Below are 20,030 nucleotides of genomic sequence, written 5' to 3' on the forward strand. Positions count from 1 at the left end.
AAAGAAACATGTTTCTTAGGAGTTTTGTTGTGATATGTGTTTCAGTGTAGTTACGGTAATTGGAAAATCAGTGACTATATTGCCTAATAAATCTGCCAGTTTATAAGATACAAATTTAGAAGATCGTAAAATGCACATGGAATGCAATTTCAAGTCAGTTTTAACGTGGCAGCAAGACATAAGCAAAGATAAATTGTCTAATTACCATACCACAACATATGCACTTGCATTTCTTGTTATTTATTGTTCAATCTGCAGAATGTTTACTAAGGGAGATAAATTGTTCTTGTTCATGGTAGTTTTCTGACAAGAGTTATCTTTTCAGTGATGTAGACACATGTTTTGCAAAAAGTAGGCTATGGCAATGATAGTGATCCAGCTCATAATCTTTTATTTGCTTCATTTGCTTCATTTTAATTTAAAAACCCCTACTAGTTTAAAGGGACACTTAATCTAGAACAAATAATTTCTAAGTAAGAATATGAACAAAGTAAAATAAAAATTTTGCCTGTTTTGAATGGATTGCAAAACATAGTCTTTCAATGTAATAATCGCTTTTAGTAAATACACTCAACAACATTACAGTAAGTTGGTCTTCCAGTAAATGGTTTGTTTCTTTTAAACTAATAAAACCATTGGTAAAAAATTTCACTTTGCTCACTGTCAATTAATGAATGCACTTTTCATACCTAAAAATAGAAAATATTATAATGAACTCAAAAGAGTAAGTTGTTAAAAACATTTCTCACAGCCAAAAATGGTGAAACATAATATGTTATGCTTAATGTGAAGCAAAAATTATTTGTTGTTCACTAATTTTACATATTTGTCCAAATAACAGACTTGATAATCACAATCACAAATTAAAGATCCAACATGTACACCAGATTTTATCAATCCACTTAATTTAATGTGAACAAATTAAATCAATTTACAGTATTTTGTTACACTTACCTAATGTGTTTGTAGCATAATCAGTGATTAAAAATGTGTAACGCACTGTTTTAACAAATTAAACTTAACTGCAAAATTGATGTTTACTGTCCATTATGCCAATCATGAAATTTGTAAAATTGTCATTCGTTTTACATCTTGACGCTATTGTTTCTGAAAACTTCTTAGGTTAAATCCATTTAAAATGTAAACAAATAAAAAGAAAATGTGTTTTTTCCCACTCATTATCCCAAAAAAGGAATATGTTCACTTGTAAATACAAATGGGTAATCTACTAAACCAACACCTAACTACTTATTTTATTTTTTTATTCATTCCAGGGTCATGGTTTTATTCCAATCTACAATGGGACTTCAACATCTCATAGAATCACAAAACTGTATCGAAATAAAGACTATAAATTTAAGGTAAGAACTTCCAAATTGTTCATCAATAATTTTTCAGAGTTGTAGGTCTTTGTCCGTCGTCCGTCCGTTCATTAACATTTGTTTGTAAACACTCTAGAGGCCACATTTATTGGCTGATCTTAATGAAACTTGGTCAGAAGCTTCGTCCCAATGAAATCTCGGTCAAGTTCGAAACTGGGTCGTGCCGGGTCAAAAACCAGGTCACTAGGTCAACAAAAAAAAAACAACGTGTAAACACTGTAGAAGTCATGTTTCATGCCAAATCTTCATGTAACTTTGTCAAAATGTTTGTCTAAATGATATGTTGGTTGAGTTCAAAAGTGGTTCCGGTCCGTTGAAAAACTTGGCCGCCAGTGGGCGGGGCAGTTTTCCTTATTTGGCTATAGAGAAACCTTGTAAACACTCTAGAAGTCACAATTTTGGCCCAATCATCATGAAAGTTAATCACAACATTGGTTTTATTGATTACTCGGACGAGTTCGAAAATGGTCCAGATCGGTGAAAAAACATGGCCACCAGTGGGCGGGGCATTTTTCTCTAAATGTATATAGTGAAAACATGTGAACACTCAAGAAGTCACATTTTTGGCCCAATTTTCATGAAATATTGTCAGAACTTTTGTTTCCTAGATACGTGGGTTAAGTTTGAAAATGGTTCCGGTCCGTTGAAGAACATGGTTGCCAGGGGGACGGGGCAGTTTTCCTTATACTTATATAGTAAAAAGGCTTGTAAACAATCATGAATTAAGGTCATGTAACTTGCGAGACAACTCTTTTAAATATTGCATTTAAGTTAATAGTACTTACTCCCCTTTGATTATAAATGTTTTCATAATAATACAGTGTAGTTGTGTGTATCATTTATGTGTTAATTGTTATTCGAGGTTGGATGTTTTTTTTTTAGCTCACCTGATTGCTCAGGTGAGCTTTTGTGACCGGTCTTTGTCCGTCGTCCGTCCATCCGTCCGTCCACATTTGTTTGTAAACACTCTAGAGGCCACATTTATTGTCCGATCTTCATGAAACTTGGTGGGAAGATTTGTCCCAATGATAATTCAATCGAGTTCGAAACTGGGTCATGCTGGGTCAAAAACTAGTCACTAGGTCAAAAAAAAGAAAAAGATTGTAAACACTTTAGAAGTCACATTTAATGCCCAATCTTCATGTAACTTTGTCTAAATGTCTGTCTTAATGATATGTTGGTTGAGTTCAAAAGTGGTTCCGGTCCGTTGAAAAACATGGCCGCTAGTGGGCAGGGCAGTTTTCCTTATATGGCTGTAGAGAAACCTTGTAAACACTCAAGAAGTCACAATTTTGGCCCAATCATCATGAAAGTTAATCAAAACATTGGTTTTATTGATATGTCGGACGAGTTCGAAAATGGTCCAGATCGGTGAAAAAACTTGGCCGCTAGTGGGCGGGCATTTTTCTCTATATGTTTATTGTGAAAACATGTGAACACACTAGAAGTTACATTTTTTGCCCAAATTTCATTAAATTTGGTCAGAACATTTGTTTCCTTGATACGAGAGCTGAGTTTGAAAATGGTTCCGGTCAGTTGAATAACATGGCTGCCGGGGGGGGGGAGGGGGGGGGGCAGTTTTCTTATATATTATATAGTAAAAAAAGCTTGTGAACACTCTAGAAGTCACATTTTTTGCCCAATCATCATGAAACTTGGTGAAAAGATTGGTTTTATATATATCTTAGATGAGTTTGCTAATGGTACCGATGGGTCAATAAACATGGCTGCCAGGGGGGTGGGGCAGTTTTCCTTATGTGACTGTATAGTGAAACCTTGTGATCGAACACTATAGAAGTCACATATTTTGCCTAATCATCGTGAAACTTAGTCAATATATTGGTTTTATTGATTTCTTGGACAAGTTGGAAAATGGCTCTGATCGGTGAGACACACTTTTTAGCTCACCTGATTGCTCAGGTGAGGTTTTAGGATTGGTCTTTGTCTGCTGTCTGTCCGTCCACATTGGTTTGTAGACACTCTAGCATTCACATTTGTCAAGCATTCTTTATCAAAGTTGCTGAAAGATCTCAGTCAAGTTTGATGATGAGCAAAATCACATAATTAATGCTGCCATAATTATTGCCCTTAGATTGTCCAATTTTTAATTATATTACAATAAAACTGCGATAACTCGAGGAAGCACAGGACCGACATTGATGCTCGAGTAATTGCAGGTTTCCAGTAATCCATGGTATTATTTGGTTTCACTGTCTTGGTTGATAATGCTAAATTCTGACCGCAAACGCTTTATTTACATGTAAGACTGTGCTAGAGAAAGAAAAGGCATTGTAAAAATCGCTTAAGGTTACAGTATAATAAACAAAACAATAAAGATGATCGTAAATTCATTTAATTATTTCAACATACACACAAAACATGTATATAATCAAACATATCTCATCAATATTCACTGTACATGTAGCATATTTAGAAAAAGAACACAAGGTATGTACATGCGCATGAAAAAAAAACACACTAAAAACAACATAATCACTACACACTTTGCATTTTATGTGCATTAGTCAGACTTGTGTTGCGCAAAGTCAAGGATTGAAGATTGTCGCAACCCATTAACTTCCCGGAACTGATGGCGGAGTTCCCGGTCTGTGTAAGGCATTGATTGGAAAAATCGGCGGACCACATCCAGCGCTTCTGTGGCCTCGTTGGCTGTGGGGGGTGGGCGGTTTTCGTAATCTAAGCCTTGGTCGTCATTGTCGTCTTCTTTGTCTGATGATGCGTTGCGTACTTTGCTCAGGATGTCTTCGTCAGTGAAGGACTTGGCTGTTGGGGTGGGGTGGGGATTGGTCTTCAAATCCGAGGAATTCAGTGAGGTAGGTTGCTGATACGCCGAGTGATGCCAGGGGTAAGAGGGGAATGTCATCAAGCTCGTCGTATTCTTCTGATTCGTCCAGTGTGGCTGTGTTGGGGACCTCGAACTTAGCCTGTCGAAAGCAGTTTCTAATTGTGGTGGCAGTGACACATTCCTACGACTGCTGCAGGAAGTTCAGGGCGTGGAGGAGTGTGATGGACAGCTCTTTCTTTTCTTTGATGGCCTTTATCTGTTTTATGAAGACCCGTTTCCTGTAGTGTATTTTCAAGTTTTGTATGACACCCTGATCCATCGGTTGTGTCCTGCTAGTCTTGATTGGCGGCAGGAATACCAGCTCAACATTTGTCAGCGTCTTAAGTTTGGGGTGGGCTTTGCAATTGTCCACGACCATAGCTATCTTGCGGTGGGCTCGGCGCATTTTCTTGTCAATGTTAGGTTCCCATTCGGTGAACAGTTGCTGGTCCATCCAGGCATGTTTTTGACCCTTGTAAGGCAGTGGTAGCATCCGGACATTCTTGAAGCATCGTGGTTTGTTCGCTTTGCCGATTACAAGGAGTGGCATTTTGTCAGTTCCACTCATGTTTGCGCAGACGAGTGCAGTGATGCGATCCTTGCTCTTCTTTCCACCCTTGCAGTCTGCGCCTTTTTAGTCGTAGGTCTTGTCCGGCAGCATCTTGAAGAAGAGCCCTGTTTCATTGGCGTTGTAGATGTCATCTGGATGATAGTTCTGCAGCATGCTTTGTAGCTTATGTTGCCATTCTTCTAGAGACTTAGCCTTCTCGTCGATGCTGTTTGCTTTCCCTACAAATCTTCCATGATGGCATTGAACTTAACCTCTATTGTTCGCGTTTTCAGCTTGCGTTTTGTGGCTGTTTTCCCAGTGAACGATGTCAAAAGGCGGTCACTGCTTCCGTTACCCGATATAGAAAACAGAAGCTTTCCTGATCTAGCTATCCCCCCACAAGTGGGTCCATCACTAGATTGCTCAGGAGTTTGACAATTTGTACGATAATTTTCTTTCTGTGTTGCCATAATGCAGCGCAAATGACAAGAAGGAATTCAGTTAAAAGATTCCGATTTATTATCTGATACGCTCTCTTTTATACCATACATTTGCTCATAATTATCGATTGCTGGTAATTATTTAATTATCATTTAACTGTGTAGCTTTGATCTGTTTCTCAAAGGATGACAATTTGCAGTGTTTCTCAAACTGCAACTAACTTCACACCTAATCGAGCGTCTTTTGTCTGCTTGATTGCGCTGTTTTCACAACTCAAATATTTTAAGCACCAACCAGACGAGAAAGTGTCCTTGAATAATTGCCAGTTAATTAGGTGTGAAATTCCTTTTAGGGACCGACACATGACCTCGAGTTATCGAAAATCGCATGTTTGAGTTTTCGCAGGTATTTTTATATAGATATTAAAGGAAAATGCTAGGGACTTTCTTTAATGCTCGAGTTATCGCCAGTTTTCGAGAAAGCGCCAGCTCCAGTTATTGTAATTCTACTGTATACAAAATCCTTGTAAGCAAAGTTTGATGTTTGGTAAGGGGGGTCAACTCAAAATATAGGTCACCATTTCAAATCTTACAAAAACAAAAACACTCCCTACGCCAGAGTTTTGGTTCAATAATGATGAAACTTGACCAGGATGTTTGTCTGGTCAATATCTAGGTCAAGTTTGACATAAGGTAAAGATTGAATGAACCGACTCCTCTCAGGTGAGCGAACTAGGGCCATCTTGGCCCTCTTGTCTTTATATGTCGACAATATGAAGGCCATGTATGTATCTGGGTCAAGTGGGGTCAAAAAGTATATTACCAGATAAAGTCTTCAATTATTGGAGCCCGCCCAGGAAGTAAGTTGAGCGCTTAAGTGCCATTATGGCACAACTCTTTTTTCGGTCTTTGTATTAAAAAACTGGTAGTGTAATTCCTACTCATTAAACTCCAAATTATTGTTTTCTAACTGAAAAACAATAAAATTGGAAAGATAAGAGCTTCTCATGGGTTAACAGAGTTTAGTTCATGTGCGTAAAGAGTTGTCCCTGATTAGCTTATGTAGGCTAATCTGGGACGACACTTTCCGCACATGCATTAAGCTCTGTTTTTTCTGTGGGAGGTCCATTTCATATTAATTGTCTTGTGGCTTATCCCTGCAGTTGGCTGCCGTTAATGAGGAAGGCACCAGCAAGTGGAGTGACATCGTAGCATTCCGGACGTTGTCTGATAAACCAGCGGCCCCTGGGAAACCACAACTGAAAGGCAGAATAGAAACACACAAGTTTAAAATAACTTGGGGTAATTATTGGAAGTTTTTAGATTTTAGAATTCTATTAGAATATTACTTAGAAGAGAATAGAAACTCTCAAGTTTAAAATCACGTGGTGTAACTTGATGAAGAGTTTAGATGATAGAAGATTGAATATTATTAGAATATTATTTAGTAGAGAATAAAAACAGACAAGTTTAAAATCACATGGGCTAATTTGTTGAAGAATTTAGATTGAGAACATTATAAATTTGAAAATGTTATTGGAATATTACAAAGTAGAGAATAGAAACACACAGCACATGTAACTATTGAAAGTCTTCATACAGGCACAGTAAAAGCCACTCAGTTTAAGTTGACAATGACAATTAAGCTTTTTATTTCGAATATTTTATTACTACAGAATTCATTCCTCCAACAGTCAAATCAATACTCATATTATAGATCAAATGCAGGTACATGTTGGAAGCCTGCAAATGTAACTGGTATAGATGTCTGAGATTCTAAGCAAGTATGATTTACATGAATACTATTTTCTATATCTTGCTTCTCAAACAGTTAATTTTAAATCTTTACGAAAGATGTTGGATAAACAATTCTCAATTCACTTGGTCCTCTAGCTCAATTGGTCAAGCCCTAGACTACAAATCTGAGGATCTTTGTTTTTATTCCAGGCCACATGTTTTGTGTTGGGATTGGTAATATTGTGTCTGTGTCCATTCTTCCACTTCCTCTTATTCAAATTTGCAGCTGTCACTTGTTGGCACAAGTGTCTGCATTTGTCCCTTAAAAATATGAATAGTTGCTGTGATTCTGTTGAAATCGGAAACATTCAAACAAACTGCAGGAGCAGTGATTGGGTTTTTATGTGGTGTTTAGTTCGTTTACCATAATTGAGGCATAAAGAGTAGAAAAATATGGCTGGGTTTGGGAATATCTTTCCTTATTGCCTCACATTTTAACTTTGTCAGGACAGCTTATTTGCAATAACATAAAATTTTACTGTTTGTGAATATCTTACAATTGTAACAGAAAAGTTTAAATGTTTAAATCTGTCATTTCATTTTACTCTTTAAAAAAAGTTTGAGAAGAAGTTTAATGAAATCACATTTGATTGTGTAGCATTTGTTAAGTGATTGAAAAAATACTTTACCATGTAATCCCATGAACTAGATGTGCAAACACTTTGAGATGCCCATTGATAAACTCTTTCTTGAGATAATGTCCTTGAGCAGAGCTGATCCAGCCTTGCGAGGCTCATAAGTCATGTTTGTATGAAAGCATGTGTTGTTCTGTGTTTTTGCAGATCCACCAAAAGACGATGGAGGGTCACCTGTGACTAACTATATTGTACAAGTCAATGATGGAAAAGGTAAGCATATATATGTCTAGTTGAGATTCTGGTAGGACATTACACTAATTAAACACTTAAATATGTATTTTTATGCATTTGTAGTCCCTTAGAAAATTAAATTAAAGGCCTTTCTTACAGGATCCAAGTTTAAAAGGTTTCAGTTCCAACCCTTAGATACTGATGAGCAGCAAACAGCATAAAACCTGAACAGACTGTGAGTTACTCGCAGGCTTTTCAGGTTTTATGCTGTTTGCACATAGCCATTGTCACTTTGCTTCTGAGTGGGAAAGGGTTAAGAAATTCTGTTGTCATAAAGGACAGACTGATATTTGTAAAAGTCATAATGTAAGCTTAAAACACCATACATGTTATATGTATATATGATTTGCATCGTGAGAAAATAGGTATTATGCCATGTGTAGTCAGCGTAGCATCAGACCAGCCTGTGCATTCGCATCAGCTATAAAGTCAGGAAAGATTTTGGGGTAACTTTAACATAATATCAAAGTACATGACATTTATTGCTCTCATTAATTCTTGTGATGTGTGGAAGATATTTTTAAAAGTCCATTGGTGTAAAAAACTGACAGTAAAAGGTTCTTAATACATATAATAAGCCCCACTATTACATTATACAGTAGATTTAACGCATAGAAGCTGGTATGAGAGTGAGCCCAGTGCTCCAATGTATGCATGTTTTATAGATACAGTGAGACATGTGCATAACTGGACTAAAACATTGTTACTACATTCAGAGAAAACCAGGTTTAATGCATGAGCCTAAAGTGTTGTCTCAGATTAGGCTGTGCAGTCCGCAAAGGCTTTTCAGGGTGACACCATTTGATTTATGGAAGTTTTTGTTTTGAGGACGTCTTTTCTTATCAAAAATCCAGTTTAGGCAGAACGAGTTGTCTCTTATTAGCCGTTGAGGACTGCACAGGCTATTCTGGGACAAAACTTTATGCATTTATTCCAGTTTTCCCATATTAAGGTTCATTACTTTTTTTAACTGAACAGAAGACACTTGGCAGTTATTAAAAAGAATTTATTACAATGTTATTTTTGTTACAATCATGCTTTGCCACTATAGGAACTGGTGATTTCTATAATGTTGTTTTTGTTCAAGTTTTATTGTATAGATCCTTGATGTTGTATTAAGGATGTGAACTCATCATGTCATATACAGTTTGAAAAGAATGATATATGAACATCTGCAAACAAGTCATTTAAAGGCTAATTAGTAACTTGCAAGTGCTTCGTTATAAGAGTAAAATTTTTCAAAATATTCTTTGCCTATAAACTTCTAGCCAGTTAATTTGAGTTTTAAATAGGCAGTTACTGCAGGCATTGAACAAATTTTTTTTTGAATATAATCCTCTTAATTTTCAGTCAATTTAAGGCTTTTATGGTCTGTTTAATGTCATTTTGGGGTCTGTTTTTCATTTCCATTTTGAGCCAAATTTGCATGCATAATTGTAAACCCTGTTATTACTTTGCGAGTGTATGTGTGTTTGTCATGTAAATTCCTTTTTTGTTTTATCCTCTGTAATATTTGTGTCAAGGTTTAAGTTGAAAGGTAACCGATTTTGCATTGCAACTAAAAAAGGATTTATACAAAAATTTGGAATTTACTCTGGTTAAAGTATTCATTTATTTTAGGGTAGTTAGTTTTTTCCTGTTTGTGGATTTCCTTCTTGTCAATTCAAAATTGCCTTGTATTTATAAAGAGTGCTTATTTTGACTAGATCGGACTTGTAGTTGTATAAGTGATATGTTTGTGTGAACCCTTTTGTTGTAACGTATTTATATTCCGTGCTGATCAAAAGAACAGTACATGTTCAAGAATACTGAATAAAACAATTACAAAGCAATTATAACGGTTATAACGAAATAAAGCGAGTTAACATGAATCACCATGACGTCTGTGCTTGGTCTTTCTGTCTGTCCATGGACACTCAATTTTCTGCGTGCGTTCTTCTTTTCTTTTTAATATAATCATTAAACTGTACATTAATCCTTCTTATTATATGAACTTCTGCATGCACAATTTTTAATGTTTATTTTATAAACGATACAAAAGATACGTCCCTTTCTCAATCTATGTGAATTATTGTGTAGATATTAATGGCTCAATCATTTAAATGGAAAGCAAAAAAGTATGGTAACATTTAAGGTGGAATTTAAAGCAACAATAGCATGGTCACATTTAAGGTGGAGAGAAACAAAAGTATGGCCACATTTAAAGTGGAGAGAAACAAAAGTATGGTTACATTTAAGGTGGAGAGAAACAAAAGTATGGTTACATTTAAGGTGGAGAGAAACAAAAGTATGGTTACATTTGAGGTGGAGAGAAACAAAAGTATGGTTACATTTGAGGTGGAGAGAAACATAAGTATGGTTACATTTAAGGTGGAGAGAAAAAAAAGTATGGTTACATTTAAGGTGGAGAGAAACAAAAGTATGGTCACATTTGAGGTGGAGAGAAACAAAAGTATGGTTACATTTAAGGTGGAGAGAAACAAAAGTATGGTTACATTTAAGGTGGAGAGAAACAAAAGTATGGTCACATTTGAGGTGGAGAGAAACAAAAGTATGGTTACATTTAAGGTGGAGAGAAACAAAAGTATGGTTACATTTAAGGTGGAGAGAAACAAAAGTATGGTCACATTTAAGGTGGAGAGAAACAAAAGTAATGTTACATTTGAGGTGGAGAGAAAGAAAAGTATGGTTACATTTGAGGTGGAGAGAAACAAAAGTATGGTTACATTTAAGGTGGAGAGAAACACAAGTATGGGCACATTTAAGGTGGAGAGAAACAAACATATGGTCACATTTAAGGAGGAGAGAAACAAAAGTATGGTCACATTTAAGGTGGAGAGAAACAAAAGTATGGCTACATTTGAGGTGGAGAGAAACAAAAGTATGGTTACATTTAAGGTGGAGAGAAACAAAAGTATGGTTACATTTAAGGTCGAGAGAAACAAAAGTATGGTTACATTTAAGGTGGAAACAAACAAAATTGTAGTCACATTTAAAAAACAAGAGCTAATTCCCAGGAATCTTTTGTCTGAGTATGTAATGAAGGCTTTCAAAGTCTGTTAATTGCTGTTTAATATGGGCAATACATATATTAGCTTTCAAAATTACTTTTTTGTGTGTTGACCACTGTCTAAAGGAAGCAAAAAGGCGCACTGCAAAGCATTGTTATATTTCTCTATTGATGTTTTCCTGTAAATCGAGAAAAACTTCTTTTTTTTTAATTTTTAAAAGAAGTTTATTTTTTTAACTTTAAGACCAAAGTCTGATTTTGATCACTGTGTGTATTGCAGGTCATGAGAGGAGGTTTGACAGGATGGACCGGGAGTGTTCGTGTGATGACCTCATTCCTGGACAGACTTACTACGTCAGTGTAGCCGCATGTAATGAGTCTGGTACCAGCGATGTAAGAGACTTTATGTACCTTGAAATAAACCTTGTTAAAATAGATGTTAATGAAGGATTTATTTGACCATTGTGTGTTTTTTTCAGTGCTTGCCTAATTTATTCTATATATGTCATATGTTTGCGTAAATAACTTAAAACAATTAACCCTGTACAAGCGATGTAAGAGACTTTTTGTACCTTGAAATAATCCTTTATTAGATAGTTTTCAAAGAATAATTTATATGACCGCTTGTAAGTATCTTTCAGTTGTTTCCTTATTTATTCTTTTTACTTCTTTTTTTTGGACAAGTAACCTACAAAAAAGGAAGGCTTAGCAATCTATACTTGTCTTCAGGGTAAACAATTTTCCTTTCTTACTTATTTTTATGTTATTTTCAAAATAATACTTTAAAATATAAAGCAAATCATAAAATGATGTTACAACAATCAACAAGGTTGACATTAAGCTGTATGTATTTGCTCAAGCCCACAGTGTCCAAGATGTTGGTTTATTCAAGCAAAATGCAAGCAAAATGATGGAATAAAAATCTTATGATTCTTTTATATGTTCAGTTTTCTGACATTTGTTTGTCCAATACAGTTGGTTAAATCTTTCTTTCACATTTGTTACATTTTCAGATTGCAGACATTTGTTTGTTGAATTCAATTGCATTTACTTCTGTCACACCCATGATTATGTCACATTTTCATCTTATGATCATTTAAATTTAAAATATATAAATAGTTCATTCTCATATAATATGTTACATGTTCAACTGTTGTCATTTTGTATGTCAACTAGATTTGGATTTCCCACTCCAAATTCTTATGATACTATGTTACATTGTCAGTTTTCTGTCAATATTTTGTAAAATACTTTTGTATTTCTCTCTAACACTTCTGATACCATGTTACATTATCAGTTTTCTGTTAATATATTGTCAAATACATGTGTATTTCTCTCTAACACTTCTGATACCATGTTTTATTTTCAGTTTTCTGTCAATATATTGTAAAATACATTTGTATTTCTCTCTAACACTTCGGATACCATGTTACATTTTCAATTTTCTGTCAATATATTTTCAAATACATCTGTATTTCTCTCTAATACTACTGATACCATGTTACATTTTTAGTTCTCTGATGTGTGTACAGCCACCACCCAATGTGTTACACCAGGCCAGTGTTCTGTTCCCAAACTGCAGGGCAAACCAAAGGCCACCTCCCTGCATCTCAGATGGGGTAAGGCCAAAATAAACATTCTTTGTTTCATGCAACCCTGCCCTGCCTGGATATGCTGGTTAAAGTCAACAAATACATTTGAAGAATTAAACTGGCTGAATTCATTTGTTTTGACATCTGACCGAACTGCTACAAATGAGACAGAAACTAATGAAGAAGCTCTATACTTTGCTTTCAGCGTACCCAGATTACAATGGTGGTTCCCAAGTGTCTGAGTTCGCGGTCCAGATGATCCTACCGGACAACACAAGCCGCGAGGTGTACAAGGGTCGGGACCTGGATTGCATTGTGGCCGGCCTGTCACCCGGGCGACCATACCTTTTCCAAGTGATGGCATTAAACAGAGCAGGGGTAAGAGCTGGCTAGTGGTTGATGGCCGATCAATGATTATATTGACCATTCATGGGTTTATACGTGTAAGACTTTGTAAACAAATGCATATGGGGGCATTAGCAGATTAATCAACTGTTAACTGGACAATCAAAAGAAATACATGGCTATAAATATTTCTGGTAGCTTGTTTTTTTTTTAATGTTAAGTAAGTCAGTAGTCAACTTGCGTTTCCGCTGTCTTTATCCTGCGAATGGAGCAATGAACAGCATTGACCTTTAACACAGTCTTCAACCTATTACTGGAATAAATGTTTTGCAAATTAATGACACTGAGCCAAATTGATGTAATAAATAATTTACAAAAATTGTCCATATTGAATATATTGTTTATTTATTTAATGAAAGGATAGGCAAGATAGGCATTGATTATTTGAGCCGCATTCTAAGAAAACCAGGTTTTATGCATGTGCTGCAGCTTAAAGTGTCACCCCACAGGAATACCACAGCCAGATTGATGTTTCTTTAAAGTAAACCTCATGAAAAGAAAATATGTCCATACAAATGGAAAGTATTGTATCTGAAAAGCCAGTGCAGATTTAATTCATAACGTTTTAAAACTTTGAGTAGCAATCAGAGCCATTAAGGCTAATTGGAAAAATCTTAGAAATAAAAACAATAAAAAGGCATTACAAATTTCACTTCCCTTTTCAGGGTGGCCCCTGGTCCGAGCCCCTGGAGATTGTGAGTGGCCCTGGCGTGCCAGACCCTCCCAAGCAGCCACTGTGCCAGGCACGGTCAGCACACAGCGTGTACATCACGTGGGAGGGGCCGGTCAATAACGGGGCTACCATCACAGAATACAGGCTGGAGTGGCAGCTGAAGCCTGACACTGACTTTGCACAGGTAGAAAAACTATATTTTAAAGGAACAGTTTCCAAGCAACATCAATCCAAACTAAAAAAACTGCATAATCAGTCAAATAATAAAGATTAATTTTATTGTTTAACATGTGACTTTGCACAGGCAGACAAGGTCCTCCAATACTTTGAAAAATCAATGGTGCAGAAATGGTTTCTCATTGACATCTCAAAGGTAGACGTGGGTCTATCTTTAATTAAAGCCTATTTATTTAAGCTGAATTGCATGAAAAGCCAAAGGCTTAATCAAAATGCTCTGGAGTTGTTTTCCTGGGTAGAACCAGTACTTGATGTCTTTTGGAGGACCTAAAGAACGCTCCCGCTGTTGGGATCGAATCCACAACTTCCTGATCGCTAGGCAAACACCATATCCATTACAACATAGTGGCTTATCTTCGTTCCATATCACTAAAAAAAAATTCAATAGGGCAGAAATGGTTTCAAATTGACATCTAACTGATAAAACTACAACAAAACTGCTTTTAAATATGTTAAAAAATAATCATTTGGTAAAACAAGTAATTAGTTTTATTATTTTATTTACACAATCATGATTTATTGTGATGCCTCTGGAATAAAGCAGGTTAATTATATATTCCATTTGCACTGAGCACTTTTGCAAAAAATCAATTTACGGGTATAGCTCTTATGAATAAAACGGGGCTACCTGATGGACTTTGGTAGTTGCCAGCTAATCTCTTTGTCAAAGATGTATAATACATTTGTGCTGTTGTTATCCATGTAGTAAATACTTATGCAGTTCCTTTGTTCTGCATTCTTATTTCTTGGTAACATGTAAAATGTTTTTCATTTTTTTCAATTAATTCATTTCAGCTTTTCACTGGATCAGCGACAAACTTTGAGGTGAAAGGCCTTAGTCCAGCCACATCATATTCATTTAGGGTCCAGGCTATTAATAGTGCAGGGCCAGGGCTGTACAGCCCCATAGCAACGTGTCATACCCCTCCCAGTAGCCCCTCTGGCGTGGTGTCGATTCGGGCACAAACCACGGCAACCAGCGTCATCCTGATATGGAAGGAGCCCCATGACAATGGCAGTGAGATATACGCGTACAACATAGACTTGGGTAATGATAAACCCCTTGTCAATGTCGGTGCTGTCACGGAATACACTGTGGAGGATCTGACACCAGAAACAGCTTACAAGTAAGTTCATACACGGTGGAGGATCTGACACCAGAAACAGCTTACAAGTAAGTTCAGTCATTACTCATAGTAGAAATAAATAGAAATGATCATTTAAATATATGTGGAAAGTAAATGTCTGAAATCTTTGCAGTTGGCAAAAGGTGCATTCAAATTGACTGCATCTAAAAAAGACTATCACTACTATTAAGAATGAATATTAAAAATATTATGTGAACATATCAGTAATTATCTTTATATATCTGGGAACATCAGAAATTTATAAAGAGAAAAATCGGAAAATGGTATGATTGGAAAAAAATAAAGAAAAAGAAAGTAAAAAGGTCAAACAGAGCTTTAAAGGGATCTTTTCACGCTTTGGTAAATTGACAAAATTGAAAAAAGTTGTTTCAGATTGGCACATTTTTTTTTTAGTTATGATATTTGTGAGGAAACAGTAATACTGAACATTTACCATGGTCTAATATAGCCATTATATGCATCTTTTGACGATTTTAAAACCTAAAAATTATAAAGCGTTGCAACGCGAAACGATTGAATAATTTGGAGAGTTCTGTTTTTGTCGTTAAATTTTGTGAAACTACGAAGATTGCTTATATAAGGTATAAAATACGTACAGTATGTGTACTCGGCGGAATAGCTCAGTAGGCTAAAGCGTTTTTACTTCAGGACTCTGGCAGGACTCCAGGGGTCACTGGTTCGAAACCTGCTCCGGGCAATGTTCTTTTCCTTTTTTAAATTGTATTCTTGATTTTTAACTGGAGCTTTTACGATCCAATGTTTACATTTATCAATATAAAGCATTTAATGAATAAGTTAAAAAATGCCAAAATCTGTGAAAAGGCCCCTTTAAACATGCAAATAGTTAAAGAAAGCAATGAAACTGCCTAAAATGATACCAATATTAAACATTATTCTATCTGCCTCTTTAAACAAACAAATATATAAAGACAAACTTTTTAAACCACTTAGACAGCCACTTTAAACAAACAAGAAACAGTTAATACAGTCCCATTGTCATTGAAACAATCAGCCAAAACATTGAAACTGCCCTTGTAACAAACAATTTAAAAAGTTAAACTGCACTCTTTAAATGATCGAACTGTCCCAATAAACAGTCAGTCAGTTTAACAGCCAACTGTTTATTTATCCTGTAAATGGCCCCTTTAAATGAAAAAAAAAAATCTTAAATGTGCGTGAATTTCCTATGTAAACTATTAACAAACAAGCCAATAGTAACAAAAAAAAATGCTTCTTAACCCTTTCCCACTCAGAAGCAAAGTGAACATGACTTTGTGCAAACAGCATGATACCAGAACAGCCTGCGTGTAACTTGCAGTCTGTTCAGGTTTTATGCTGTTTGCTGCTCACCAGTATCTAAGGGTTGTAAATTATGCCTTTAAAACTTGAATCTAGTAAGAAAGGTCTTTAATTAAATTTAACTTTCAAAGGGACTACAAATGTGTCAAAAAGCATATCTAAGTGGTAAAGGATTATAAATAATCAAATGAAAAGTCAAGAACTTAACCAACCCCTGAAACACAACCTTATCTTTTTCAGGGTCCGTGTCCAAGCGGTGAACGAGGTAGGTGTCGGCACGTTCAGCTCGGCGGTCAAGTTCACGACTCGAGCCCTGCCTCCCCGGCCACCAAGACTCGAGTGCTGTGGCTCCTCCCACAATAGTCTGAAGCTGAAATGGGGTGATGGACGCAATGTTGATCTCATCACATTCACACTGGAGATGGACAAGGAAGATGGAAAGTAGGAAATATTTCACCAAGCAACGTTACGCAACCCGGTTTTTTCCAGTCTCTAAAATATTACACATATGATACGACCATAAAGATATATACAACCTCCAACATTTGAAAATGGGAGAAAAATCCCACTTTCAAATGTTGCTTTTTCTCATTTACACAAGTTAGTTTAGGCTGTGGTTTTAAAGTTGTACAAACCTGTCTCAAAACATTGCTCTTTTTTTGTGCACTGGATTTTAAGGTTAATAAATTTTTATTTTATGATATGGAAAGATAATCAAACATCTTGTGTTTCATGACAGTAAATGGTGATGTTTTTTTTTAGCATCTTTGACAAATCTGGTTTGACGTCGAAAATTATCAAAATATTGCAGGCATTTTTAAGCAAAATCGTAACACATAGATTAACATTTTTATACTAAATGGCCATCAAAAAAACTTGCAGACTGTAGAACCTTTTTCCTTTAGTATGGCTATTAAAGATAATGAATTCCATAATATACTCCAGATTTATCATTTGTTGATGTTTTTTTCGATAGAATATCCGTTTATTTAATTATTTTTTGTTAGCCGGATTTTTTTCGAAAAAATCTCGGCTTATAGATTGATGTTGTCGGGCGGGCGGGGGGGCGGGCGGGCGGGGGTGGCGGCGTGCTCGAAAATGTTAAAGTTCTTATTTCATGGTATAACTTTGGTATGCTTGGACCTAGAGTCTTCAAACTTGACATGAAGGTTGGCCAGGATTAACAGATGACCACTGGTCATTTCAAGGTCATTCATTTGAAGGTCAAGGTCACTGTGACCTTCAATATAAAAAATGTTAAAGTTGTTATAACTTTGGTATGCTTGGACCTAGAGTCTTGAAACTTGACATGAAGGTTGGCCATAACTAGTTAGTAACCACTGGTCATTTCAAGGTCATTCATTTGAAGGTCAAGGTCACTGTGACCTTGAATGTAAAAATGTTAAAGTTCTTATTTCATGGTATAACTTTGGTATGCTTGGACCTAGAGTCTTCAAACTTGACATGAAGGTTGGTCAGGATTAACAGATGACCACTGGTCATTTCAAGGTCATTCATTTGAAGGTGAAGGTCACTGTGACCTTCAATATAAAAATGTTAAAGTTGTTATAACTTTGGTATGCTTGGACCTAGAGTCTTGAAACTTGACATGAAGGTTGGCCAGAACTAGTAAGTAACCACTGGACATTTCAAGGTCATTCATTTGAAGGTCAAGGTCACTGTTACCTTGAATGTAAAAATGTTAAAGTTGTTATAACTTTGGTATGCTTGGACCTAGAGTCTTGAAACTTGACATGAAGGTTGGCCAGAACTAGTAAGTAACCACTGGACATTTCAAGGTCATTCATTTGAAGGTCAAGGTCACTGTGACCTTGAATGTAAAAATGTTAAAGTTCTTATTTCATGTTATAACTTTGGTATGCTTGTACCTAGAGTCTTCAAACTTGAAATAAAGATTGGCCAGTACTAGAAGATGACCACTGGTCATTTCAATGTCATTCATTTGAAGGTCAAGGTCACTGTGACCTTAAATGTTAAAATGTTAAAATTGTTATAACTTTGGTATGCTTGGACATAGAGTCTTCAAACTTGACATGAAGGTTTGCAAGCACACTTAGATGACCACTGGTCATTTCAAGGTCATTCATTCTAAGGTCAAGGTCACTGTGACCTTGAATGTAAAAATGTTAAAGTTCTTATAACTTTGGTAGGTAAAAATGTTAAAGTTCTTATTCCATGTTATAACTTTGGTATGCTAGAACTGGTGTGATAGAAACCTTTTGGAGTGATCATAAGGCTGTCTGGATTTCTGTGTAGGTATGTGAAAGCAAAACAATAAATAGTATTATTTCATCTAAGTTTATTTTCTTACATTTGATAATGAAATTGATGGAAACTTCAAACAATATGTTACTAATTTGCTAATAAAAAAATTGAGATCAAACTTTCCTAATTGTCAATTCAAGTTCATATTTGTGACCTTAAATGTTATTGTTGTTCATGTATATGCATGCATTCAAAACATAACACAAGGTTTGCTCATGCCTTGAAAAGTACTTACATTTCATTTTGACCTTTGAACAATATTTCAGTAATTTAAGTATTGCATTGACAAAAACACGAAAGGTACTTTCCTGTCATTTAAATCAAAAATCCGGCTTCAATGCGGTCATCTCCGACCGCGGAACTCTTGTTCAAAATTGCCTCTCCCTTGGTATTTTTAGCTCGGCGTTTTCGAGAGATTTATTCATATATCTATCAAAAGCATTTTATTTCATCAAATGATTACAATCTACGTGCTTTTTAGGCCTTTAAACGTTTTTAAAATAATAAAGAGTTAAGCAAAAAAGTGTAACATATGATCAGACTAAATGACAAAATTTATAAAATGTCTTACTATCACACAGTGCTGAATGTGTGGGCAAGTAAAGATACACAATCTGCTTAATTCAGAATCTAAAATATAACACCAAAAATAAAATCATCAAGAAAAGTAAAAACTCCAACAGCTGAAAATTAGAAAAAATCCCACTTTCAATTGTTTTTATGCCCCCTTTCGAAGAAAAGGGGGCATATAGTGATCAGACTGTCCGTCTGTCTGTCCCTCTTTCCGTCACACTTAGCGTTTAGGTTTCAAAAAATGCTCATAACTTCTATGTCCCTTGAGATATAACCTTCATATTTGGTATGCATGTGTATATGGACAAGGCCTTTCCATACCCACAAAAAAATTTACCCTTGTGACCTTGACCTTGAACTTAGGGTCTGCGTTTAGGTTTCGAAATCTGCGTTTAGGTTTCGAAAAATGCTCATAACTTCTATGTCCCTTGAGATATAACCTTCATATTTGGTATGCATGTGTATATGGACAATGCCTTTCCATACGCACAAAAAAATTTACCCCTGTGACCTTGACCTTGAACTTAGGGTTCGCGTTTAGGTTTCAAAATCTGCGTTAAGGTTTCGAAAAATGCTCATAACTTCTATGTCTCTGGAGATATAACCTTCATATTTGGTATGCATGTGTATATGGACAAGGCCTTCCATATGCACAAAAATTTTGACCCCTGTGACCTTGACCTTGAACTTTGGGTCCCATTTAGGTTTCAAAATCTGCGTTTAGGTTTCAAAAAATGCTCATAACTTCTATGTCCCTTGAGATATAACCTTCATATTTGGTATGCATGTGTATATGGACAAGGCCTTTCCATATGCACACACATTTTGACCCCTGTGACCTTGACCTTGAACTAAGGGTCAGCGTTTAGGTTTCGAAATCTGCGTTTAGGTTTCGAAAAAAGCTCATAACTTCTATCAAGCGTT

General features: G+C 35.8%; 2 protein-coding genes across 9 annotated transcripts in view; both read left to right on the forward strand.

Annotated features, from left to right (window-relative positions):
* LOC127850535 (fibronectin type-III domain-containing protein 3A-like) overlaps positions 1-20,030 on the forward strand; it is a 134,341-nt gene that overhangs the window by 106,790 nt on the left and 7,521 nt on the right. For all 6 annotated transcript variants that reach the window (XM_052383645.1, XM_052383648.1, XM_052383646.1 and 3 more), the window contains 9 exons: positions 1,275-1,361; positions 6,381-6,519; positions 7,797-7,862; positions 11,174-11,286; positions 12,407-12,512; positions 12,691-12,863; positions 13,556-13,747; positions 14,596-14,927; positions 16,488-16,688. In XM_052383645.1, coding sequence (XP_052239605.1) covers positions 1,275-1,361; positions 6,381-6,519; positions 7,797-7,862; positions 11,174-11,286; positions 12,407-12,512; positions 12,691-12,863; positions 13,556-13,747; positions 14,596-14,927; positions 16,488-16,688 — 1,409 coding nt within the window. The remainder of the gene's footprint in view (positions 1-1,274; positions 1,362-6,380; positions 6,520-7,796; positions 7,863-11,173; positions 11,287-12,406; positions 12,513-12,690; positions 12,864-13,555; positions 13,748-14,595; positions 14,928-16,487; positions 16,689-20,030) is intronic.
* Positions 9,993-11,024, forward strand: LOC127850542 (uncharacterized). 3 transcript variants are annotated; one of them, XM_052383664.1, is made up of 3 exons: positions 9,993-10,220; positions 10,353-10,814; positions 10,848-11,024. In XM_052383664.1, exons 1-3 carry the CDS (start codon positions 10,041-10,043, stop codon positions 10,944-10,946), a joined length of 741 nt encoding a protein of 246 aa, XP_052239624.1. In that variant the 5' UTR covers positions 9,993-10,040; the 3' UTR covers positions 10,947-11,024. The 3 variants fall into 3 exon arrangements, with proteins under 3 accessions (XP_052239624.1, XP_052239625.1, XP_052239623.1); XM_052383665.1 differs by having other exon boundaries at positions 10,353-10,385; positions 10,419-11,024; XM_052383663.1 differs by having other exon boundaries at positions 10,353-11,024.

This window comes from Dreissena polymorpha, chromosome 11 (genome assembly GCF_020536995.1).
Source record: "Dreissena polymorpha isolate Duluth1 chromosome 11, UMN_Dpol_1.0, whole genome shotgun sequence".
In the NCBI taxonomy this organism is placed as follows: Eukaryota; Metazoa; Mollusca; class Bivalvia; order Myida; family Dreissenidae; genus Dreissena; species Dreissena polymorpha.

Coding starts and splice junctions, on each gene's coding strand:
- LOC127850542 (XM_052383663.1), top strand. CDS start 10,041: ATGGTCACATTTAAGGTGGAGAGAAACAAAAGTATGGCCACATTTAAA. Junction 10,221..10,352: donor AAAGTATGGTTACATTTGAG/GTGGAGAGAAAC, acceptor GTTACATTTAAG/GTGGAGAGAAACAAAAGTAT.